Genomic DNA, 27,249 nt, shown 5'->3' with positions numbered 1-27,249 from the left:
TGTAAAAGCTTCTTAAAGTATTTAGAACACAGGCTGGCTAACAACATCGTCTCTGACCTTAATCATGTCCTGAATAGTGAATACAAATTGTTTCCATCAAATCGGAGATACAGGGTTCGATGATTCAATAGGGTTAGACTGAAGCACTTCTTTGTGCACCACTCAATCCTAATCCGCAAATCAAATGTAAATTAAAGGGTCTTGAATATATTGTCTGCGGTGATTGTAATGTTATGTTAAATGTATATATCCTTGTTTCCCATCTTTAATTTTTTGTCTGTGTTGATGTTGCAAATAGAGCTGCTGAGATGCAAGAAAAATTTCAAACTTGATTGGACATTAAAGTAATATCATCATAATCTTCATCATCAACTCTCAGCTGAAACAATGATAATAACATAAGTCTGTTTAGGTCTAGGTTTCCATAGACAACCAGTATAAATTATGCAGTGAATATGTAATCAAACACTGGATTAACATTTTACCATATCAAAGGTGGATGTGGAAGATCTTTTTCCGCCTCTAAAATCAAAAGCCAGTGCATCTTCCTAACCCCTATACTAAGTTGCATTCCAGGACTAGTTCAGTTTAATCCAATCCAATTAAATATAAATGTATTACTACCCTGTAGGGCAATATCATGCAGCTCACCTCCCAGGACACACGAATGGGGAAAAAAAATGATTAATCACAAAGCTTAAAAGAATCAAAAACCATATTTGAACTCTTTATTAATAAATAATTATATATGAAAAAAGCACTGAGGTCATTAAACAAACATGAAGCTGGTGGTTGCTCAGGTTTTCTGATATTCCATTCATTATGTTCATCCACTCCAACAGCAAGCAGAACAGCTGGGCAGAGAAGACCAGCAGAGACTGCACCGGAACAAAAAGCTGGTCCTGATGGTGGATCTGGACCAGACGCTGATCCACACCACCGAGCAGCACTGCCAGCGTATGTCCAACAAGGTATTATTCCATCATGTCACTATTCTGTACCGTCATCACTGGGATGGAGAGGCAACCTCTGTGTCTGCAACCAAAGTTTTATATTTGACCTCTGAATGCACTTAGTTTTATGTTTTTCTTCGTTGATGCTTCCGTCTTTATTGCCTCATCTGAAACTTGATTTTAAGCATAAAGAATAAATGCTCAACCTCAGGTAGCACAGATCTGTCTTGTACTGACACGTGTGGCCACACTGTACATAGTCATGAAAAAACCTGCCTGAGAGGAACCTAAAGTGTGACCATAACTACAGTATAAACACTTTTGGTTTTCGGCAATGTTGAACAACACATCAGGCAAACTAGTTCTGCTCCAGCATAGTAGAGCTGTATGGGTTTATGTCGCACAGGTGGTGGCTGGATTCAGAATTATTCTTCTGAGCTAGATGTAAGGGCTGTCTGCCAGTCTAATGACAAAGCCTCGATAGAAATGACTGTTTTTAAGAACATGCTGTAATTGTAATTTCTTGAAAGTGCATTGTATTGACAGTTTTCAGCCTTTCGTCATTGTATAACTGAAGTTCTTATTCTAAATCTTTCTTAAGAGCAGATGTCGAGACCTAATCTGTGCATTTAACCGATTGTGTCATCACTGTTAACACTCTTGTTATTTCCTCCAGGGCATTTTCCACTTCCAGCTCGGCCGAGGAGAGCCAATGCTCCACACACGTCTACGCCCACACTGCAAGGCGTTCCTGGAGAAAATTGCCAAACTCTATGAGTTACACGTCTTCACATTCGGGAGCCGACTTTATGCACACACCATAGCTGGTAAATAGACTCTTTACTCTTTTTTAATCCACATAGTGTGATTGATATCAAACTGTAACGGTATGCAAAGACAGTTTGGTCTACTACCTGTACTGCCTGTTTGTGTCCATAAGAGGGAAGTGTCTGCTCATGTTTTGTGTTCCAGCTGATGTTATGCTGGCTCACTTCTAATGTCTCTATGTGTCATTTGCAAGCAGCAGATGTGCTATATTTTAAAATGCATGTTAAGCCAGTTCATATTTTGCATTACGCATTTGGCTGGTTACCTGGCACAATTGCAGGTACACTAGACAACCCGTCCAATTCCAGTCTAGTTTTAGCAGCAGCCGGTAGCTGACTGGCTCCCTCTAGATGAAAATATTTCATTTTATGATTGAAGGCTGGGTTATATTGAAGTGTAGGTAGTATGTTTATATGCCGTCTCTTTGGTATTCAGGGTGCAATCTTTCATCTTACTGTATTTAATCGAAAGCAGCCTCGGTCCAGTATTGTTCTACCTCCATATGATGAATGTTTGATGCATTTTGAATTGGATTTCACTACTGGTCCTGATGCAGGGAGGTCTGCATGTTTCAGAGCAGCGCTCCAGCTATTGACAGCTTCTGTTGTGGTTAAAGGAGACTCTGGCCCGGCTGTCTTGTTCAGCCAGGGTAGGTCTCTCTTTCCCCAGCCAAGGTTAAATCAATCTGTGTATTTATTCTCAGGAAAGCAAGAAAGCCTGAGAATATTTAACACTTGATTCTATGAGAAAATACTGTGGGAAAGGTAGTGGCAAGGTTAAGATGGGAGGAAAGGCTTTTTTTTCTTTATAAGAGGATTGTTTTGCTAAAGTTACTTTGAGGAACTTTTAACTGGTTATGAAACCGTCTCAATTTAATACTGATGCCTCTTTATGACCTAAATAAGTAAACGAGACCATCAGTGAGAAGATTAGCTATTTATAAATGGTTATTCTTAAGGCTTGTCATCGGTGCCACTGGGTCCGATTCTGCCTTAAATCAGACAAAATCATGCAGGTTCACCAGAAACTTCTTCAGCTCAGACTCCAGCCTGGCCTCCTCCTCCCCACCGTGGACAGGTCCAAATTTGGCTTTGCTGCCGCCTTTGACTCGTAGTGAGAGCACAGCGCCTGGCCGTAGCTCCTCCTCCGGCCAGGAGCAGAGCTTTGCCTCGCTGCTCCGCCGGTCCCCGCTGAGAGCCAACATCGACACCACGCTGCTAGAGGCACAGGCCGTATTGCTGGGCCCGCTGGAGGAAAGGGAGGCACGGCAGAACCAGGACTACGCAGGGCAGATTGTCAGACCCCGCTGCAGTGAAATGAGGTTTTCTAAAGGGACTCTGGTGCTCGGACAGGTTTGTCCACAGGGACCGCCAAAATCAACACAAAAAAGTTCCTCATAGTAGCTTTAATGTGTCGTATAAATAAAACAGCATATTTTGTTGCAAGTGCTTCAGCATACGTAAAATACCTACTGTGACCTTGGAGAGGAAGTTTATGATTTACAGCTGAATTGGCATTCAAATATGCGTCCTTTTTTTGCCTTCATATCACTCTTTAATCTTCCTTTCTTTTAGGCTTTCTGGATCCTGAAAAGAAGCTTTTCTCTCATCGGATTCTTTCCAGAGATGAATGCATCGACCCTTTCTCCAAGACGGGGAATCTTAGGTGGGAATTGCCTCCTATGACATCTAAATGGATTTGTCATCTGTGGTGACCCGGCACCTGTCCACTCTCTGGACGTTATTTTACTCTGTTTGGGTTTTAAAGCAAAAAGAGACAACTTCCTTTTTTTGTGTAGATGTAACTTTTCTTACAAGGTATCGATGGGGGACAGTTGATGGGTTTAAACGTATGATCCACACTGCTTGTTGGCAGCAGTGAATTCATCCAAATCGTTTTCTGAGCTTCTGTAACCGTTCGTACGGACAATCTGTCTTTTATTGACAGTGAATGCAGACGAGCACAAAGAGTAGATATCTATTATTCTCTCAGTGTCACTGATGAATGGTTGTCGGCGACATCTCCTTGCAAATACAAAAAAAGTTGGAAGGATGATGTAAGACGTTGAAGTGCCCCTTATTTTGATTCATAGCAAAACACGCAATCTGTCACTGCAACACTACTACAGCTAAAGAGAGATAAATAACAGCCTCACAGTGTTTATCTGGGGAAAGTTTGGACATCTGTCAAACAGCTCAGCAGTTTTTGCTAGTGTCTTGTGGTTCTCCTGACAGGAATCTTTTCCCCTGTGGCGACTCGATGGTCTCCATAATCGACGACCGAGAGGACGTGTGGAAGTTTGCACCTAACCTCATCACTGTGAAGAAATACATCTACTTCCAGGGCACGGGGGACATCAACGCTCCCCCTGGATCACGGGAAGCTCAGATGGCAAAGAAAGGTACAGCGCCCCCGCACATCTTTGACAGCATGATGCAATCGTTGAAAGACAAAAGTTGCTGACAGTTTATGCAACACTGTCCAGTGAGTAGTTTCCAGTACTGTGCACATTCCCCTGTCAGAGGCACTTTCAGCTGAAGTTAACAAGCAAGCCAGTCCAGTGGCTTCGCTGATCTTATAGGTTCATAGAGATGCTGAATGTTGCACAGTCCAGGACATAGCGGGTAAAAGAGGCACAGAGTTTACTGTACTGTATCTCACTGACCCTCAGCTCTGACACCCAATGAATTGCAATAGGAGGACCAATTCTGTGTAAACTATTTGGAAAAAATTCAATGTAATTTTATGAAATTTTAATTGGTGATGCATCAGGGACTTGTTTATTGTCTCAGTGCTGTCAAACATTTGATTTGGAAGACACTCATAATTTAAGTCCCACTTAGATTTCAGATATTTGCTCTAGTGTTGAATAGTATCCTTATTAATGCTATCTACCAGTAATGAGGGAATATTACCAACATATACGCATGACACCAGACATATGATTTCTTTCGTACATTTATTTATGTACAAAATATATAATCTGTAGATATTTTGTACAAATATTACATAGTATTTTTTTGTCTGTCAGTTGAATGTCTGAGGTCTTGTGAGTTATATTGTTTGGCCACCAAGAATTCTCTATTCTGATTGGCTGGCAGTTGAGTTGATTAACTAACTGGATAGCATAACCAGACACCTATGACGCAGTTCTAACTGAATGTCAGTCTTTGTGCCAGCAAAGACAGCAGCTGTGAGGTTTGGCTAAATAGCTTAGAGCTAATACTACATCTTCTCAGCGAGAAGCACACAAGTTTCTTTTCAAATACGTTTGATATTTGAGCGAATCTGAACATCCGAATAAATTCACAGTAGGAGGAGGAAAAGAAGTATATTTGCCATTAGCTACTATAACTTTGGTGAATCTGCAGCCTGTGGGTGTGAGAGCTGCAGGAAGAAATGTGACCAGAAGTAAACCACCCTCCTCCCCCATGATGGGTGGTTCTTAGCCTCCTCGACATCCATTGCAATCACGGAACAACTTGTCATCCATTGCAATCATGGAAATACTTGTCAGGTGGTGAACTTTCAGGCGAATATCACCTCAGAAGGCGATGGTCACTCCCTTGCTTTTGCGCATGTGGGAGTGTGACTTTATTCCTCAGTTTCACGAGCAGCAAGTGTGATGACCTGTGAAACTGTATTATCACTTCACACGGTTCTGTTGTACAAATGTTGTTTTATTTGTGTTAAGAATTTTGTTTAATGTAATGAAAAACAGCGGAACACAGTTAGTTTGATTATTTTATATGTGACTTTGCAGTCATTTTTGTATTGAAATATGTATAGATATTGGACAAATATCTTTTATTAATATCAAAAATAATAAAAACATATCTAAAAAAAAAAGCATGAAAGATGCACCAACCCTGCAAATAGTTATCTCACTTAACATAATATAATCTGTAAACCCAATCCCCCTTATACTTACCTGTCATACTAACCTGCAAAGAGAAATACAAGATAATCCTAGCACTTAATCAAATACTGTTATCATTTATATTAACAGACTTGGTCACATCATTTATCATAGAGAGTCACTCAGGCTGGACACGGACAATAAAAAGGCATCAACACTGCATTCATGTGCAGCCAGCATCCTGAGTATTCATCTGTCCAGCAACCTCATCATGAATCAAAACGTACCTGTCAATGAACAAGGATAGACCGTCTTGAATGGCTCCGATACTTTCACCTCCGTAGGTCCCTCTGCGGTGAACTCAGTGTTATTCTCTTCATCATCATCATAGCAGGAAACAAGCTGCTTGGAGCCAACCAGTGTGCCTCCTTGGGGACTTTTGTAGAACCCCCCCCCCCCATTTACACCCACTCTCAGGCTGTCTCATCAATTAGTGAGAACTGGTGGTTTGTACTGATCCCATGTTACAACAGCTGCCAGGCTCAGCAACGGCCCTCATATTGCTGATACATTGGAAAAAGAATAGAGAGTTTGTTATGTGGTTAAAACACAAGCTACAGTTTGCCCAAAGCAGATGTGGTCCAATGCAAATACAATCTCTTTCCCTGAAGCAGCTCTCTTGCTGCTTTGGAAGATAAATAGTTTATGTAGACATGATCTAATGATCTCTATCACATGAACAACATGCACACATTTACATAAAGGATTTGACCAAGTCAGCAATTCTCTTGATGGTGGCTACTGTGTTTTTTATATTTTGTAGTTTTTAATACAATTCATAGTTGCAATTGTATTCCTAAAACAAATACATTATAAAAAAACAAGCTGAAAGGTACTAAAACGCTTCGTAGAGATGCGGGGAACCGCTGAGTCGGGTCATAATTTGACTCATTAATATACAAATATTGATTTGTGCAGCTTTAAGCACACTTAAAAACATGCCTATACATTTGCCAATATCTTTTTGACTACAGAGGGGACATATTTGGCTTGTGATCATCACCATCTGAATCATTATGTGATGTGAAATATTACACTGTATCAATAAATACACTGTTGGGCCTGCACGATATGAGCAAAATCTGCGATGCGTGATAACATTGTTAAATGTTGCGATGATGATATGGCTTGCGATAAATAAACAAATATTAAAGTGTGCATATTAGCTATACTTATGTCAGTCTGGTTGTGAGCAGATTCAAATATCGCTTTTCTACATGTTCACATCATGTGAACAGATGCATTGATAAATTATTGGTTTTAAACTTGCGAAGATTTTTTTGCACTTACTTACAGTAACGAGCTAAGTTGTCGTCAACTCGAGTAACAGTTCTTCACTTCGCTGTCTTAAGCCTTGGGTCCTGTTTAATACCGGTTTTCGGTAACCTTCCCTAAATAAAATGAATTCTTATTTATTTTGCGTTTCAGGTCATTTGTGATGTGTCTACCGCGCATGTTCATGTTGTGATGAGGAAAAATGATGAAAATAGGATTTATCAGCCAGCAGTAGTCACTGTCCTGTAGATTGTCAGCAACTCTTGATATTGAGATGCTGCACACAGCAATCTAAAAACGCTTTGCTTTGCCTTTGAGGATGTATTAAACACTGTTGAAAGGTTTTGCCCACAGTCTAATTTGTTGCATTGGTACTCTGAAGGCTGGTGGCCACTGGCCCGGGCCTGCTCTCGTGTGCCCTGCCTCCTCACATTATTTAGCTGCCCTCTACTCTCCATCCAGCCCTGCGGTTCCAAGTGATACAGTACACTGCACTTCATCATCACTGATGTTACGCAGAGTTAACAGTACATCGTTCTATCTCATTCAGAAATGAGAGGATACTTTGCCTCCAAAAACCATAATTCTTATTTGTCAACAGTCAGTCTGACAGTCTCAGTATCAGCACCGCTGTCTTGTTGTTGACAGGTTGTCACTTGAGAATTTTATTTTCACGCTCAAATAGAGTCACTTGAACTGGAGTGACTCAGTGTACTCCGAGGACTCTGATTCGCCTCAGAGGGAGATTCTACAGCAAGAGTTGTCTGCCAACACAGCAGCCTCAAATCTGGGTTATCCCCTGAGTAGAATCTGCACTGGTGTGAAATGTTAGGGAGGTTATTACTAAGAGGTTTATAATCACCGGGTCACAGACCCTCCAGAATGCATTAATGCTAACTAAGTACATGGTGAAAAAGGGACAGAACCGTCACTGCTAGAGAGGTCATATGGTGTCAAGTAGTGCGTGAAATCTCAACTAAACGGTGTTGCACACATCATGATACATCATTTAAAAGAACCTTTTTTTTCTGAGATGTTCTAACTAGAAATTTGGGTGATGATAAATAGATGATAAATAGATGATAAATTATCATATTGAATTATCGCCTAGCCTTATTTGTAAGTATGGAGTCCAGAAACTGTCAAAATGTAGTAAAAGGTTATGAGAGAAGTCAAAAGTATAACTGTTTCTGTGTCTGTGTACTGTGTTTATCTACAACAGAAGCTAGATAGATAATTCTGGTAGCGGTTGTTGAACTTAAGAGGGCGGGGAGATGTGATTGGCTGAGAGGCGTGACATTATTTTATATAAAAGTGACTTTATGAATTAAAAAGTGGAAACTATTACTATGAAATAGATAAGGATGAAATGGCATTTTATAATAATGAATTGAGTTTTACTAATTTCTTGAAATACTTAACAAATGATTGTTTCATTTCCACAATTGTTCATGTGATTATTTTAGGGCTGCTGCCTCTTAGTCGACTAATCAGTCATTTTGGTCTTTGTCAATGAAGATTTCTTTAGTCATTTTCTATACTTTTTTTTTCATGCTGAATTACTTATTTCTAAGTGACCTATGAGCCCATCTCTGGTAAACACAAGATTTAAAGTGATGTTTTTGTGTGACTCTTTGTGGAGAAACTCAGTCTTACAGATCTGTCGATTAAATCAACTATCGATTAGTCGACAAAATCGTATGAATGTTTGTCGACTAAGAATTTCTTTGGTCGAGGAAAGCCTTGCATTATTTATTTCATAGTTATTTATCTAATATTCAACAGTCCATAGTTGTCAGGATGGGGGAAATCTGATGTAAATTGGCCTCATTGACACCAGAATCCTTTAATCTGTAGCTGTTCTTAGTGTTTCCTCACCTATTGATTGTGTGTCCTTGACTGCTGTGTGATCGCTTTGTCTTGTTCCAGCAGGAGGCCCGTCAAGTCGACCAGCAGAGAGCACAGAACCAGCGGGGACGCTCGGTGCCGACGAGCAAAACAACGGCCCCAGAAAAAAGGCGAAAGACCACAACATTTCTGGAAAGGACGAGTCCACAACATCTCAGTCATCTCAGGGAGTACCAACAAATGAACGGACACATCCCACAGGGGTTGTGGAGGATGAAACGGGACAGGATAAAGGGTCAGAGGCTGGGGCGGAGTCTGGGGCGGGGTCGAAGGAAACTCAGGTGGGTGACAGAACAAACGTTAAGGAAGATGATAGCAACAGGACACTTGTGACACGGGAAGCACAGGATAGTGCGAACTCATCAGCACCGAGCCACGAGTCCAATAACTTGGACTTTGACCTTTCCAGTGACAGTGACAATGATTCCATTACAGACAAGCCTCCCTCATCAGAGAGTGATAGTGAAGCCAAGAAATCTGGGCAGGAAGGAGTCACGCAAGAGCTTGGGGATGGCGATGGGGTTAAGGAAGGGGACAGTAAAGAAACCAGCTCCGACGCAGCAGAACCTTCAGGAGTTCTTCTCCCAGACCCTGAACTGGGAAACGGCTGCTCAGATAGGAGAGAGCCAGAAACGGAGTCCCAGAATAGTGAACAATCTGGGGTCACCATGGGGGAGGAGCTGCTGGACCAGAGTATGGAGGATGAGGAGGAGGAGGAGGATGAAGCTGACATCGACCAGGACGATCACCTGATCTACCTTGAGGAGGTGTTGGAAAGGATCCACGCGGAGTACTACGCGCGATACGAGGCCCATCTGAGTAAGGAGGCCTCTGAGATGCCGGACATGCGGAAGATTGCCCCGGAGCTGAAAAGCAAGACACTGGAAGGCACGACGGTCGTGTTCAGTGGGCTGTACCCGACCAACTACCCCATGGAGAGGACCCGAGAGTTCTACCATGCCAAAGCACTGGGGGCCAAGATCGGCAAGAATCTGGTTCTTGGCTCCCAAGATCCCAGTCGGACAACGCATCTCATCGCAGCAAGAGCTGGTACGTAGAAATGTATGTATGCTGTTGAACAAGCATACTGTAGTAAATATGAAATGACTACATTTAGGTGCACAAAATATTCAGATTTTTGCCCTTATTCCAAAAAAGACAATATTCCTACTAAGCTGTTTACATGAAAATTAATATTCCACTAATACTCCCGTTTACATGCAGCTGTGCATACTCCGATTAACGTAAACGGTGGTGGAATCGCTCGACCGTGCGAACACGGCCTCCCTCTTTCGTTCCTTCAACCACCTTCTTGAAAAGGGCGGTGTTGTGATATTTGCGCTTATCCAAAAATCTGATGATGTCCAAGTTTTTCATAATGTTTAAAAGTAGGTGTGTTTCTCCTTCTGACCAGAAATGTGGGCTTTTCTTTTGGGCATGCATCTCTGCAAACTGTCGGCTGGTTCAGTCGGCTGCACCATTATGGCCAAAATGATAATCACAATTATCACGATTATTCATTGATTTTTGGGAGAAAATTCTTTCACATTTAGATAAACAGAGCACTGCTTTCTCTTCACTAATGTACAAATCTTTGCCTTAAAATAAGACTGGTCCTTATTCACAGTGCATCTCCTAGAAGCAAAATAAAAATGCACCAAAACTTTTTACCCAAAATTAAATCAACAGAGCACTCGCTTTCACATTGTGCTACATTCCTGCTACTTAAACAATTTTTGCATCAAAATCAGACTTAAATAAGGTTCATCTTCACCTAAATTCGGTGCATTTTCGTTTTGCCTGTCTACTCTCTGTTAAAATCAATATTATACAATATAGTACTCTTCTAATCTGGACTGCAGCCGCAACATTCAGGAATGACCACTCCCAAAAAAAGTGAAGCCAAAACATCTCGATCACCCCCTGGTGGCTGGTTGTTAATTTAGGAAGCGCTTGATTTGCCATAAAAACCCCAATTGTGATGCATATTCTGAAAGCGCTGTATACATGTCCAAAGAATGTTCCTAAAACCAGAATAACATCAGCATTCCACAAATGTCTTAATCTGAAAAAGGTTTAATTCCGAATATCCTAACAGAATATGCTGTTTACATGGCCCATATCAAATTAAAAATATTGTCATATTCTGAAGAATGGTGGAATATTAGTGTGCATGTAAACGTAGTCAGTGAAATCTTTCTAAAGTTTTCATGGTATTATTCTTTTAAATTTGTCCTTTTTAGAGTCTGTGTCATTCTGGATTTTGAAGTCTGAAGCTGATATTTAGAATAACCTTTAGTACGTCTTCTGACCTGCGTATTTTCATTTTGTTCCTTTTTACTGAATATAGGCGAGGTATTTTTAGTAGCTAGTAGCGAGCTGGAACCTTTTGTAATTGGTGCAAGTCATGATTTGCTAATGAGGCTAGCATTCAAGAAGGGTCACGCAAAGCTCGTTTAAATGCCATGCTTACTGACATATTGGCAGATTTGTGTGTCTGAGCCCTTGTCAAAACGTGACCGAAAGACTGAGCAGAGATAATTGAGATTGAATACACTGTCATCATAGTTAATGTGTCTCAGAGGTCATCCATTCCAGTGTGATGAGCTCTGGTTAACTGTAGAGACCTCGGTGGCACCTCTGAAGCAGCAGCAGTCGGAAATGTTTAGTTTGCATTAGCAGTAAATTAATACAGCTCTGGCACTGTAGTATAAAGAGAGCGCTGATATCAGTGAGATAAAGTTGTAGTTACATTATATGTTTGCATCGTTCCCTGTGAATCCCTCGCGAGTATGTAGGTAACCTGAATCCAGTGCAGGAATGGCAGACTCCGCCATAATAAAAACTGCTGTTAAGGCAAGGCAAGGTAATTTAATTTTTAGAGCACCATTCAGAGACGAGGCAATTCAAAGTGCTTTACAGGGTCATACAAATACACGAGACAATAAATTATTAAACATAACTTTAAGAAAACATTAAAATTGCACTTAAACAATGAAAAGAAAGTGAAGACAAGCAAATAAGTTGTAAAAAAATTAGAAAGAATTTGCATTTTTAAAAAGCAAAAGCAAGCAAATAAATAGTTACAGATTAAGAATAAGTTATGTGTCTAGTTTATTGGAAAGCCACAGCAAACAATAACGTTTGAAGCCCTGATTTTCAGTTTCAGGAAACCTCAGGTATTCAGGAAGTTTGTTCCACAGGTGGAGGATTAGTTGCAGCATATAAATACATTGAATGGCTATTGCAGAAAAAATGCAGAACATAAGTAGGATCAAAAATGGGGTTTGTTTTCATGAAAATCTTTAGGATTATCACTGGATGTGAACACAGTTGGCATGTTTTGCGTGTAAAGCTGAGATCACATTGTTGTGTCAGGTAAGGAGCACAGAGGTCCAGATACCTGTCGGCTTGTTTTGAAGTTCTCCTGCACACTGGTGGCCAAAAATGTATTGATGCAGCTTTAAATAATAATGTCTAAAATTGATTTCCGCCTAGTTCCTTGAGACTGCTCCTTCTCTGTTGGCCCACTTGATTGACACAGTTCGCTGCCTTCTGACATTAGTGAACGCTGGAGGCTGTTTGTTTTGTTTTTCCCCCCAAATGGGTAAGGACGTCAAATCAAAAAGCTGGTGAGAAATGTATTCAATGGAGGCTGGTTTTCCACTTGTAAGACCAAGATGATGCTGAGGCTGAATGTACTGCCTTGATGGCCCATCCCATCATGTGGAAAACTGTTGGTTGCGAAATGTCTTGTTTTTGCAGTGTTGATCCGGCCAGTTGTTTTTTAAAGGGCAGGTCCATCTGCGTTCTGTTCTGTTTTGTTTTTTTTCAAACAGAAACGCCCACTCAGCCGTTGCAAAAAGCATTGACGTAGGTTACCACAGTGAATGAATCAATGAGGTAATGATCACTGTGAATGCTGGCACTAGCTGAGTCAACGTTAGTCGTGCCAAGTTTGGAAATAACTGAAAGGGTTAGTTTGGATTTTTTTGAAGTGGGGTTGTACGTATACTCCCACGTTCTGCAAGGTCAAATTTATGTTTTTGTGAGTGGAGTCTGGTGGCTTTGAAAAGAGCAATATAACGACTTCAGTTACCTGTCGGAAAGCGCTGTCTAACGGCGAGGTAAAGCGGCTGCGGACGGGAGCAGCAGAAAAACTTATTTTAGCCACCTAAAAAAAAAATCAATATCAGTTTAAGTATACGCTATATTTAGAATATTTTCACTGCTTTACCTCACCATCAGACAGACCTTTCAGACAGGGAACTGAAGCCGTTGTATCACTGTTTTCAAAGCCACCAGACTGCATTCACAAAAACAGTAATTTTACCTCACAGAACACAGGAGTTGCTGGTCTACCGCTGCATCGATCAGTTAGTTTGTTTGGGTTGTTGTGTGACTTTCGGACACAAACTAACGCGTCATCCACACAGCAGTATATTGCTTAGCGTCCGTGCCGGTACTCCTGTCTGCTTCTCCAAACTGGGATCGTGCAGACCGCCATCTAAGTTACTGTACATAACGTTAATACACTGACTATAAGGCTGTATATATATACTGTGTATATATAGCAGTGTCATCATGCAGAAACTGACGTCAGGTCACGTGGAAAAAAGTTTTAGATGGGCTTGGGAAAATAGCATTTTAATACTAAAACATCTATACTTAGACCAAATTTGAATATTCAGATTTGAATACATAAGGAACACCACTACAGAATGATATAAAAACCTAAAAAAAGTAAATAGATAAATCATGAACCTGCCCTTTAAGTACATTACTGTCATCTTTACTGTTTATATACATCCATATTCTGGTTCACAAGATACAAACAATACAACAAACACCGAAAATGCCAAAGCAGCTTTTACCCTGCTTAGAGAATGCTATTCTATCTGAAGATTACCAAAAGCGGATTCACGCCCGTATTGCTACCAATCCAGTTTACCTTCTGAAAACAAACACAGGAAGTGGCACCGTTGCCGTGGGAGCCAGCCCCGCTGTGAGCAGCTCTTGGCAATCACTCATCTTTTGTACATCAGAAGGAGAGAAAAATCAGCCCAAGATGGAACTAGAGCAGCATGAGCAGTAGGTCACTTCAGTCTGGAAAGAGCTGCTGGAAATGCCCATTGTGTTATCAGAACAGCACATTTGACAGCGACATTTCACAACAATTCACAGGGTTATATGTTTTCTTTACTATTATATTTCACACGGTATTCATTCAGTGGGTGGTTACAGATGTAATATGGCTTTTTAAAAGCAGCCCGACTCGAATTTTAGTGGGATTCTTTCTTCTTCTTTTGCGGACACATTTGAACCTATTAAGTGCAGAATTATCATAAGAGGGCAGCCAAAAAAAAGTTACTGTTACTTACTCCTGTTTGTCTTTCTCTTATTTACACTTCATTTATAAAAATTAAAACTGTGTGCTATTACGTTATTACACGGAATACAGCTGTAACCCAAAAGCTGCATTGAAGGATTTCTGCCTGCCTCTTGAAACTCCATCTCGTCTCTTCATGTCCTGCATGATTCCCAACACACAAACTTAGATAGACACACAAAAATAAAATCAATGTTTTATAAACCACTGCCCTGATGATAGAAATGATGTCCTTTTACTTTTTTGATTGATAAAGCACTTTCTTTTGTTGCAATTTTGTACCCACGCTAGCTGAATGACTCTATAGATGTTGTCTGTCGGGCTGAAATATCTCAACTATTCTATGTATCGCCGTTAGATTATGTACTTTTTTTGTGTATTTTGTCCGTTGGCGCTGTTACGTCGCCTTTTTAAGGCTATGGGAAAGACGGAGACGATAATGACAACCAAAGCATTTGAAGGAGTCAGAGTAGAAGTGAAAAACGAATGTGTTTTTTATTTTCAACTCAGGTACTCGCAAACAAGGTTCTCAAGATGTGGGGGAGGATGGGACAAAGTGGTCGTGCCAAACAAATAGAAATCAATATAACAAAACCAGGCCTGACTAATTCCTGCAGTACGTCTAAAAACAAAAATGCAAACAAAGGGCCTGACTAGCTTATCCTCTGTATTCACCAAAACGAATACAGAGGTGGCACAAACCAATAATCCTAGGGTCTATAGACCAAAGTGAACTATGTGTGATTAAAAAATATTAGCATGTCAACATGCTCAACTAAGACGGTGAACATGGCAAACATTACCTGCCAATCATCTGTTAGCATTGTCATTGTGAGTATGTTGCTATGCTCACATTGGCGTTTGCTGCTGCCTCACAGAGCCACTAGCATGGCTGTAGGCTCTAACCTTGTTGCTCTGTATCCTGGTGAGCATGCATCAGGGTTCAACTGAATAATGTTTATTTTCTTTTAGCAAATTTAAATCATAATGGAAAATGGAGAACAATTTATTGCTGTGCTTTGCTGCCAAAGTGAATGAAAATTACTATAGAGAACATCCCTTTGATCGGTTTGTGATAATCAGTAGGGATGTCAAGGTGAGGACATTTTCCCAACTTGTGACAACACTGTTGTTACCGATTACACCGGACATTTTACAAGATAAGATGCTCAATATATGTAGATGGCTTACTTTGATCTTTAACGTTGGATGGCTGTGTCTGGCCTCTCGGGTCGAGCTTTCGCTGCGGTGCCGCAGGTTTCCATCTGGCGCCGCTGTGACCGCTCCGTCCTCCGCACAGCTTCATACCAAAAGTTTACAGATTGCCTCGTTAACGTTATGGTTTCCTATAAGCATTGGGTTTAAATCTGAAATATTTAGATAGGCCTTTTGCTTTTCACTTGGACACCAAATCCTCCACCATCATCTGTCAACTCTCTCTTGTCCCGTGTGTGAAATCTGACTCTTGCTACTCTGTGCTGAGACTCCGTATGGAGCAGACACTTTTACTTTCAGTTTATAATTGCTACAATTATAAACTTGTCTATTTATAGCATCCCACTACATATTGATAACACGCTTAGTATTTTACAAATTAGGTTTTTTTTATTTGATGATCCTGGGCGTTGATACGTGAAAATTAACTAAATGGGTTTTATTTCTATAAAAAAAGAAAAGAAAAGTGACTGTGACTGTGGGCAAGTAATGTAATCAGTGTATGCCTGAACACTGTGTAACACCGGTAACACAGAGTACCACAGCAAGCCTAACAGGTAGCACAACACGAAAGGGGCACTGCATACTGTGCACAGGGGAATGTGCCCAAACAGTTTTATTACCTCCGCCAAGGCCAGAGGCCTTGGGCCAAGGAGGTTATGTTTTCACTGGCGTTGGTTTGTTTGTTTGTGTGTATGTTAGCAGGATTATTCCAAAAGTTTGCGATGGATTTGAATGAAAACTTTTGGAGGGGTGGAGTGTAGCACAATGAACAATCCATAAGATTTTGGTGGCGATCCGGATCATGATCCAGATTCAGGAAATTTTTAAGAATTACAATCAGCCTGAGCATTAAGACCACAGGGTATAACACATGCGCAGTGTGACTGATGACGCATGACCCCGAAAAAAGCGGTAGATGACGGGATGACAGACAAAGTAGTGTAACATTATACAGACATAACAAGGCTGCTGAATGAGAGAGGCATCCGCCGATACGTTACACGGAAACACACACCGTGTTAATAACGAGCCGACCACCTCACGGTACCGCCAGCTGCGAGCTGTGATCTGTTTTTAAAGTCAGGCCCCTCGGCGGAGGTCTGCGCTCTCCGAGTACCATTCTAGTTCGATATGTGATTGTTCCCCATGCATGACTAAAACAACCAAGAGTCAAAGATTCAATTTGGTGTCTTTGTGCCTCACATCAATAAGAATTATTCAAGCAGAGATGCTACTCTCTGTGGATATCACCAAACAAAACCTGGCTTTCAGGATTTCTAAGAAAAATATTGAGTTGGCAGAAAAGTGAAAAGAAAGTGACTCCAAAAGAGAAATCGTCCTTGTTCTCTTTCTCATAATATTGACTAGGTAATTATTTTCTCCTCCAGGAGAGAGAGTCTGATCATTGATCTGAATTATTCAGCAGACCCAGACTGTGTGTTTTTGTTTATTGCTTTTGATTGTACGGACCTGTTCTCATTTCCCTTTTTCATTCCTGTCACCCAGGCACCGAGAAGGTTCGTCAGGCGCAAGGCTGCACGCACCTCCATGTTGTCAACCCCGACTGGCTGTGGAGCTGTCTGGAGCGCTGGGAGAGGGTGGAGGAGCAGCTGTACCCACTGAAGGAGGACTACTCCAAGACGCCAAGGTAAGGGAGCTGTTTAATGAGAACCAAACCCTAGTACATGTGAACTAAGAAAATACTACAGTTGTTGCTAACATATTAACCGCAATACGTCAAAATCTGTAGATAATTCCAAATCTTTTTTTCTTGTCTGTTGAAGGAGCAACAGTCCAGCAGCATTCCCTGACATTCAGGGTTCCCTGCAGAAGCATATTTTCCACCCAGCTCCCATCCACCACAGACCGTCACCTCCAGCCCCGGAGGTTCGGACCTACGACCCCGTCACGGGGAAGCTGATCCGCAGGGGCCCTCAGGTGCCACGGCCTCCGTCCTACCTCCAGGCGTCAGGGTGTTTGTTGCTCTCTGATCACAGAGAGCAGTCTTGTCTCAGGTAAGAACAGAATTGGAGCAGTGTAATATAATGAGGAAATATTGATCTAAAACGTATTCTTATTCTGCAGGTAAACAGTAGGAATGTCATATATGCAATTTTTGTTTTATGGTAACATAAGTGTGAGGGGGCTTCAGTGCATTTAACCCATGCTGCCTGTTGATGTTTTGGGACTAGGGCTGCCCTCTCTTAGTCAACTAATTTGTCGTTTTGGTCTTAGTCGACTAAGACCAGCATTTTTTATGGTGGGGGTTAGTCGACTAAGAATTTCTTTGGTCGAGGACAGCCCTATTGGACACACACACACAGGTCATTTCTTACCTGCAAGAGGTGATTTAGTTTAGTCTTTGTTACTGTTATCGATGCTATAGTTGCCACTTCTCACTAGAATTACATGTGTCATAGCTAGAGCTGACATGTCTATCAATGTACAGCATGTGATGAAAAAGTTTTGACTTTTGAAACTTGGAAAAGTCATGGAATTTGAAAATGTTCCAGACCTGGAAAGGTTTTGGAAAAACATGAAATCCCCAAAGTTTTTGGGAAAAGTCATGCAAAAGCGTCATCGCCACTGCACAGCACTGCGTCGTGATGCATTCTCGTCAAATGACCAGGCTGCACCAGAGTGTTGTTTTAACCAAACCAAACAGGTTAGGTGTGAAAGAACCTTAGGATATCTTGACTTTTAGATCAAAACACATTTTTGTACATATCAAAATACAAGAAATACTTTAAAACAAGGATAAGAATACATAAAACATAACATAAAACACGCTTCAGGTTATAAGAGTATGGTCACACACATAATTGTCTTTTTTTTAACCATGATTTTAAATTAATTTTAAATGCAGGTGATTATAACGTGAAAGTGAAACTTAACGCCGGTAACAGCGGTTCCTTGGATGAAAGCCTTGTGTTTGTTGGACCCGTCCACCTCCCCTCCCCGTCCACCCTGTGTGTCTCTATCGCTCTTTAAACTACGTCACCACAGTCACTCCCGGAGCACTTTCTCAGAGTGTTTATTGTTGCCGCGTATAGGTTTATGTTGTAGTTAACTGAAAGCCTGTTACGTGTCATATAGGCGCTAAAGGGTGCATTGTGCGTCGGCATCACACGCAACAAAGCGCCTGTATTTGACGCCCTGGGAATGAGAACGGACAGGCTGCTCTCACTGAAAACACTGACTGTCCTCCTCGTAGATATTCTACAATCCCCTCTTGCCCATATTGCCCAGCCCTTGTCATATTGACAGAAATAGTGGACATCCTCTTACACTGCATCCAGAAAAACCCTTGGGGGTAGTAAAGACCTATAGCATGTAAAAAAGAAAGAAAAAAAAGTGAGAGTTATGCTATTGATGTATCTCTGTTTAGTACTGAATGCAGAATGTCTTATAAGAGATCTTAAGTGTATTGATTTGTCCTCCGGGCCTCATTTCCATCCCTCCCTTCTGTGTGAACTAAAACAGCTGTTGATGTAGTGCTACACTACTTTGTGAATCACCCTCAGTGGAGACATGCAGCAAACCTTTTTATTGTATGGATTGTTTATAGCGATGGGCGGCGGTGTAGCTCCCAAACGAGCCTCCAAACTTGTTTTGGTGTATTTTTATCTGCATCTGCACTTTGGGTCGTAAATAAAAGCACAATAAAAACCAGGCTACTTTATGCTACTGGCGGAAAACTCTCTCTTCAACAGTGTAAAATACTAGTCTTAAAAAGTGTTTCATACCATCCAGTTATATAAATATTTGATTTTCCAGTCATGTCCTCATTTAATCTTCAGTTTGGCAATGATGTGGCAGGTTCAAGAAAGGCTTCGCAGTTCGTCAAAGTCACCTCTGCGATCTCCTACTCCGCGTGTCATTCATCCGTCAGTCACAAATGCTAATAATAGCGTTTATTTGTTTGGTGTTTGTTAGGCGCCACAGAGAGGCTGCGGCCTGACTGTTCTTCACACAACTCTAGAGGAATAACAGCTAACTGAATGCTGCTAAGTGAATTGAACATATCTACGACGATACTCTGTAATTAATAATCACAAGCATAAAATTGGCCCACTTAATTCATGGATAAGAGGCTCTGTGCAGTTTTCAGGGAGTTGCATAAACTTGGATTTAATCATCAAAGAAGATCTGTTCAATTAAGCACCGCCGAGAGGAAGAATGGACTCTTCCTCTTCCCACTTGCGTAAGATTTACATCTAACGGGCCCTCGTTACAGAGAGAAAGCCTTCGCTCTTCCTATTGTTGGTTTCCAGACTCAACCTTCACTCTGCACTCTACATCCGCAAATCCTCTGTGATATGAAAATTGTGCTGATTATGTTCAGTGTTTGCAAATTAATGCTGTTCCCCTGCGATTTCTGTGGAGATTAACTGTAACAAGAGAATCCATTTAAAATGGAGCTGTCAAATTAACACATTAATTTAGACTAATTATAAAAGTAATAACGCATAAAACAAATAATGCAAATTAACGCATATTATTTAATGTTTATGTTAATTAACTGATGTACCGATGTTACTGTTAGTTGCTGCTTGTTGAATAAATTTCCAGCCGGTTAGTGTATTAGTAAATAGTTAAAAAAAGACTGTTATGGCGACATTGGCTTAACTTAAGATAAGCTTATGTTACAAAAATGTGAAAACTGTTATGGCCAGATTTTAGGTTAAGTGATAGGTGTATGTTTAATGATAAAAAGACATGTATTTGGAAAAATAATTGGAAATAAAACAATGAATTGATTTCCAATTCCCCCTTTTGATATTTCTATTCAATGTTTTACTCATGTACCACAGTAATGCAATGTTTTTGAGTTGAAATATCTTCATTTGAGGGCTTTTCCAAAAAAATATTGATACTTGCAAATCTGCGATTCATTTGCAATTAATTTGATTTAATAATCAGCATATTATGTAATTAATTCCATTAAGAATTTCAATCAATTGACAGCCCTGATTTAAAAATAGAACACACAAGCAAGATAACAACATTTTTAAAAAAGTAATTATCTCTTACTTCTTTATAAAACAATGTAAATAAGTATTCATTTTCAGTGATATAAACGTGTTTCTTGATTGACTCAGTTGACTGGTTTGTCAGTTTATTCAATTAAACATTTTTTTTGCAGATACTAATGATATTGATAGTGTAGGTAGAGATATTACCTGGGTCACATAAAAGGTCTCATATCTTCATCTTTCTGCCTATTTAGCTAACTAGCTAGTTAGCACTGATGCTGTCTACATTCATAGTGTTTTATGCTCATGTGTCTGTTGTTTGACCACAGGGGAACTTCAAAGCAAGATGAGGCGGCGGGGTGCAGCCAAGACGACGAGCAGCCGGGACCGTCTCGTCGGAAACGACAGCCGAGCATGTCAGAGACGATGCCTCTATACACACTTTGCAAGGAGGATCTGGACAGCATGGACAAAGAGGTAAGTCAACCCCTTTACAAAAAAGAAAATGGCTCACAAAGAGTAGGAAGGCTTGGAAATCTATGATGTTAATGAGCCTGTTAAAGATGGAGATTAGTTGGTGGTCTTTAAGAAAAACTGCAAGAGACGGGGAAAAAACTGTAAATACAGTTACCAAGTCATTCAAATACTATTCAGCAGTGACTCTGTGTTGTTTTTCCAACCATGAAATTCCCATTTCAACCTCACAGCATGGTATAAGTGCATCCATCTGCAGTATCATTGCGCTGCATTGGAGGGCCAAACTGTGCCAGTCACCCACAATCAGACAAGCTTTGTCGATGTCACAATTAGCATCAATGATTGTCGGATGACTTGCTGTGTTTAGCTCTGAGTAGATTCGAAAGCTCCTGCATGAAGACGTCCTCGTCGTTTGGACTTTTCTTTCACTCCTACTTTCCTGTAAGAGCCTTCTGCTCTGCTCTCTTTTGCAGTGCTGATGGAGCTCTAATGAAGTATTTATTTACAAACTCAGCACTTACTGCTTCCTTACTCCACAATAAAAGTCTTTCACTGGAAAGATTTTTATTGGTGAGCAGTTGCATGGTGTGTTGAGCAAGGTTAGTGGTCAATTAGTCCAACTCAATGGATGTAGACTGTGGAGTATGAGCCTGCCGTTGGCCGCGTATTTCAACCGGCATTCTCTTCCCCACATGTTATCTTCGCTATCTATTTTGCAAGGACACCATCGCTGAATCCTGGGCGTATTGCCGCCCAAGACGATTTGGATTGATTTTAAAGAAATACAAACCAAGCCAGATCAGTTTTTCCCCTTTATACCAGAATGATAATGTGTGGAGCCAGACCTTCCTTTAGCGCTGACACAGCGTTGTAGAGATAGGTCTGACTATGCGAGACTAGTGGTCTATCTATTTTATAGGATTAAGGGTATGGATATTTGTGTAGTGTAGGGGTTCTACTTTAGTAGGTTTTGGTTATTAGCAAAATAATTAATAAATAATAATATAATTATTAATATTAATAAAGATTATCAATAAACATCAATAATAAACGGGGCACCACCCTGGAATCAGGGACCAATGACCAAAACGTTAATATAGTCTCATTATATATGCTAAACTATCAATTTGGAACGTTAATTAATAATTAAATTAATAACTATAACCAAAATAGATAGTAAAGGTTGAAGGATATCGGAGTTCTTGACATAGCAGAGGTTGGCATTATTCACTCTTGTACAACATTAAAGAGACCAGCATGTATATTCCACAATCATTTATTCACAAGATAATAAAGGTGTAAAACACAATACTAATCTAACTAAATAACTAAACTAAACAAACCAAACACAGTGTGTGTGTGTGTGTGTGTGTGTGTGTGTGTGTGTGAGAGAGAGAGAGAGGGGGGAAACAAGATGGGTTCTTGTCTCAAAATGTCTGTATGGCCTACAAACAAAATGGCGGGCACTGTAAAACTACAAAGATGGCTGAATCAAAGATGGCGGAATCAAAGATGGCCATCAGCATGTCACCACATGACCTCTTTGTTCTTCTGAGAAGAAGGACAGAGAGGGGGGTGATGTGGGGCTAAGATTATCTGAAGCTGTATGTTTATGTTTAACTAATTCACAGTTTCTGTATGTGATCTTAATGTGTGTCAGATATGCAGTGGGTTAGAAAAGATGGTTAGTTGCATGCAAGACCTTGTCTATGTGAAGCATAAACTAAACACATCAGATGTGGCGAAGCCAGTTACCCAGATATCAAATACAGATAAATCAACACAGTCAAACTCAATGAATAACATTAAACCAAATCAATACAAGTACTTTCTAGAAATCAAAGTTGAACAATCTTGCTCAGCCCTGTGCGATTGCTAATGCTAAGGCCCAGTACGTTACCGATCCATGGAAGAACAGGGTTCGTGATTCCATGTGTTGAAGTTGTGGTTCCAAGTCAACGAGGTCGTCTTTGCTGTTAGTTTGGTGCTAACTCTCCAGTAGCTTGATAGCTTGAAGTTAGCTGATGAAAAGGGCAGAGCACTCGCGTCTTCTGCCGTTTGGTTCCTTGTGGCTATGTCTGTTTCCTAACAGGACATAGAATCAGAAGCAGAACTGTTTTGCAAGTTCTGGACTTGAGAGCCGTTCACCTCAACCAGGTCAGCCTGGGTTGAGGAGATGAAGAGCAGAGAGAGCGCAGCAGCTCACCTCTCACACGTCAGGAGAGATGAGCAGATGAGAAGAAAGAGACGAAAGAGAAGGAACAAAGAACATTCCTCTGGTTTTGTTCTGTGTGAATTTCACACCTAGGTGTGAAATGTTACTGTAGCCAATGAGGACTGAGATGAGTCCTGTGGTCAAGGATCAGGTTACTGAGGTCATCAGGTCACTTGAAACCAGCCAGATGCTGGGTCCCTACATCCCCCCATTTGGTCTTTAAGATGTGTAACATCCTTCAAGAGCAAATCAGAAGGTTGAACAGTTCACAGATCCTTGGAAACAACCTGGAGGTTGTATAGTCCAATCCCTGGGGACAACTGAAAAGTTGTTAAATCCATGATTGAAAAAGTTCATTCAATAGTTCATTCCATTTTGTAACGTCTGGGCAGTTCATTAACCAATTGGGCATTGGTTAAGACTATCTATCCTGGCTAAGCAAGAGCAGTCCCTAAGTTACAAATAAAACCAGATAAACAAAAACAATAGCATTGTATAAAATACCTAACTATGTTTCTCTGTTATTTATAAGGTTAGTGAAGAACAGGAATGTTAGAGGTGTTAAGTTGTTAAGGTGAGAGGCGGAGAGTGTCACCTAAAACAATGCGGACAGGTGTATGACTGTTTTTGTACAGTCATAATGTGGTGTCCTAAGCTAGTGTGTGTACTAGTGATCTCTAAACAAGATACTACTAAGGAGTTGGTCCAAGTGTACTTGTAAAGTTGGACAGTGGTGTCTGAGTTGAGTTTTTGCTGTTGCTAACAAACTCAAGTTTTCCCTAGTATCTGCAAAAGAGGAAAGGAAAATTAAGGCACCGTGATCTAGCGTCAGTCTCACTGTTAGCTAGGTGTAGCTAGTACCGTGGGAAGGTAGCTCTGGATCTCTGATGCTTACCTCGTGGCTCAGGGCTGTAATGCTCCAGGTAGCCAGAGGCAGAGAGGCACTCAGAGTAGCTATCACTGTATGCTAGATTATGTCCATGTTCTGAACCTTGTTCAGAGTCTGAAATGTGGTCAGAGATGCTGTGGTCATCGTCAGACCGGTCACGCCAATTCTGGGACAGAATTTCAGCATATGGCTTTCTAACACTTCTGTTGTGTGAATGCCTATCTCTATGCAAATGGGGGACATGGCGGTTACGCTCAGTGTCCCTATGCAACCTCTTCTGACCCCCCTTCGACCTGTTGTGAAGGTGGTCTTTTGAGGTGGCAGATCTGCTTGACACATCAGTGTTTGAGCTGGTGGGCTCAGTTAATTTACCCCCCCTTTTGGAAATGACCAGAGTTTCCCAAGCTATCTGTGTCATCTTCCTTATCTCACACAGTGAGGGGTTACCCTCATGCGTCCTCAGTACCACGTGAGTGCGTACGCAGGGATGCAGATTCTGCAGAAATAAGGACTTGAAGAAAGCGTTTTCTTCTAAGCCTGGCGCATTCTTACCTTGGAAGTATGCATGCCTTAAACGTTTATAGTAATCTCTAGGATTCTCACTACGTGAATGTTTAATCTGAAGGGCTGCAAACATCGCTGAGGTCTCGTCAGCTGTGGAAGAGAATTCTTCTATCAGTGCACGACGAAGCTTACTATAGTCATTTCTGACACTGGGAGGTTGTGACTGTATAAACTTGTGCACAGCTTTAGAGCTGGTTTTCCACACAAGTTTAACCTTCTCCCTTTGGGTGGCGTGTGTTAAGTCAATTAGATTGTGATCTAATTCCTTAAAATAGTCATCAATGTGTTGATCACAGTTGCCTGGATCAAAACATTCAATGTCCTTAGCTATGAATTCCAGCACTTCATGGCGTGGACCCTGTAGGGTCCTCTCTGGCTGAGAGGCAGAGGCTGGACAGCTGTCATCACCCTTGTGACAGAGTGGGAAGCAGGCTGAACTTTTGGAGGGAGGAGCACAGAGGAAGGTGTCATTTCTCTGTGGCTGAGAAGAACATGAGGCAGGATATCTTCTTGAAGATAAACTACATGTGTCTTCACTGTCCGTTTCAGAACAATAAGTAGTCAGGTAGCTGTTCACTCTTTCTCTCAGCGGAGGTTGAGGATCTGACTTTATTCCCAAAGACTTTGAGTCGGTTGGAAATCTTTCACTTCTGAGTGGAGAGGGAGTTAAACTCTCATCACGTGAGGAGAGTGAATCTGAGTAGCCAGAATCACAGTGACTGACAGACTGTGGTGGGGAAAGACATTCTAGTCTAAGCCCTAACAATTTTTCTTTGTACTGAAAAAGAGCTAACTCTGCTGAATGCAGGTCTTCTAAGTAACGCATGGCTTTCTTATCAGCTGTCTGAACTTCATGGAGGAGACTAGCACTTTGCGTTCTTAGGTTATCTACCTCTTTTTCCAGGGCTGTTTTACTCTGAATGGCAAGACTGGTCTGCCTGTGGAAAATCAGAAGCAAGCATTTTAACAATGAATCTTTGGATGCGGTCTGCGCATCACACCTGTCTGTGAGGAGCGATTCCACTTCTTTCCTGCACTCACTGAAACTCAACCTGCTGATGAGTTCAGGGCAGCCAGGGTTTAGGCTCTGTGCTAGGGAAGAAATAAAAAACTCAACACAGGGGTTCTCCATTGTTAAACCTGGAATGGAGGGTGAAACTAAACAGGATGTCTAATACAAAACAAAACAATGTTGTTGGCTATGGTGTTGCGTTGGCAGACACCTTGTGGTGTAGTTTGGGAGGTACACAAGCCTTACAACAATACACTGGCCTACACTAGGGGGGTAGCTCCCTGTGGAGTAGCTCCTGTGGAGGAGGGGACCAACTAGTGACTCTAGTGGGCATCAAACAAAAGGCCAGTAAAGTAAACAAGGTTTACAAAAGAAGTTTGCTTACACACAACATGCACTAACTGAAATGCACGGCAGTAACAGTTGTGATGATGTTTCTTAAAGGTGACTCAAGCTGGACACGTGGAAGTAACAGCTAGGTTGCAAACTTATATCACAGGGCTGGTAGCATACTGTGGCTCTTATCTTAACTCAGGCTGTGGAATGCTTGGCAGTTACACAGCAGGGTACAAGCTCTCTATGTTACACAGGGCCGGTGGCACGCTGTGTCATTAAAGGAACACTTAGATTAACAGCAAAATATGACAACTAGACTAGATTGCATTGAATATGTGGTATTCGAATGCTGAACCAAAATTCTCTCAAGTTCTACAGCGTAGGTTAACTTGAATTAGCAGCAAAAGCAAATTATTAAAATTAACACTATAAAGGCTTAAAGTGTTAATACTCAAAATCTCTCAAATAAACAATTCTAACCACCATGTACTTGTTTAAAAGTACAGCTGGACTTCTACTCCTGTGGAAGACTAGTGGTGTAGAATGTAAACACTTTTGGTTTGTTTAGAAGTGGAATATGAAATTTTTGTTTTTGACCAAAAATTATGCTGAAAATTAATATTGCACAATTATGAACATTTGCCAACAAGAATACTATGCCTCACACGGGGCACCATTATGTAGGGGTTCTACTTTAGTAGGTTTTGGTTATTAGCAAAATAATTAATAAATAATAATATAATTATTAATATTAATAAAGATTATCAATAAACATCAATAATAAACGGGGCACCACCCTGGAATCAGGGACCAATGACCAAAACGTTAATATAGTCTCATTATATATGCTAAACTATCAATTTGGAACGTTAATTAATAATTAAATTAATAACTATAACCAAAATAGATAGTAAAGGTTGAAGGATATCGGAGTTCTTGACATAGCAGAGGTTGGCATTATTCACTCTTGTACAACATTAAAGAGACCAGCATGTATATTCCACAATCATTTATTCACAAGATAATAAAGGTGTAAAACACAATACTAATCTAACTAAATAACTAAACTAAACAAACCAAACACAGTGTGTGTGTGTGTGTGTGTGTGTGTGTGTGTGTGTGTGAGAGAGAGAGAGAGGGGGGAAACAAGATGGGTTCTTGTCTCAAAATGTCTGTATGGCCTACAAACAAAATGGCGGGCACTGTAAAACTACAAAGATGGCTGAATCAAAGATGGCGGAATCAAAGATGGCCATCAGCATGTCACCACATGACCTCTTTGTTCTTCTG

General features: G+C 40.9%; 1 protein-coding gene across 2 annotated transcripts in view; it reads left to right on the top strand.

The window, feature by feature from the left end:
- The window catches only part of ctdp1 (CTD (carboxy-terminal domain, RNA polymerase II, polypeptide A) phosphatase, subunit 1), a 96,013-nt gene that overhangs the window by 5,171 nt on the left and 63,593 nt on the right, over positions 1 to 27,249 (top strand). The window contains exons 4-11 of one of the 2 annotated variants that reach the window (XM_037794382.1): positions 843 to 971; positions 1,630 to 1,780; positions 3,356 to 3,446; positions 4,016 to 4,182; positions 8,908 to 9,933; positions 16,997 to 17,138; positions 17,275 to 17,505; positions 20,796 to 20,943. In XM_037794382.1, coding sequence (XP_037650310.1) covers positions 843 to 971; positions 1,630 to 1,780; positions 3,356 to 3,446; positions 4,016 to 4,182; positions 8,908 to 9,933; positions 16,997 to 17,138; positions 17,275 to 17,505; positions 20,796 to 20,943 — 2,085 coding nt within the window. Of the gene's footprint in view, positions 1 to 842; positions 972 to 1,629; positions 1,781 to 3,355; positions 3,447 to 4,015; positions 4,183 to 8,904; positions 9,934 to 16,996; positions 17,139 to 17,274; positions 17,506 to 20,795; positions 20,944 to 27,249 lie in introns of both variants that reach the window. The other variant, XM_037794381.1, reaches the window with a different exon arrangement.

Source organism: Sebastes umbrosus, chromosome 15 (assembly GCF_015220745.1).
Source record: "Sebastes umbrosus isolate fSebUmb1 chromosome 15, fSebUmb1.pri, whole genome shotgun sequence".
NCBI lineage: Eukaryota > Metazoa > Chordata > Actinopteri > Perciformes > Sebastidae > Sebastes > Sebastes umbrosus.
This window is presented reverse-complemented; position numbering and strand designations above follow the sequence as displayed.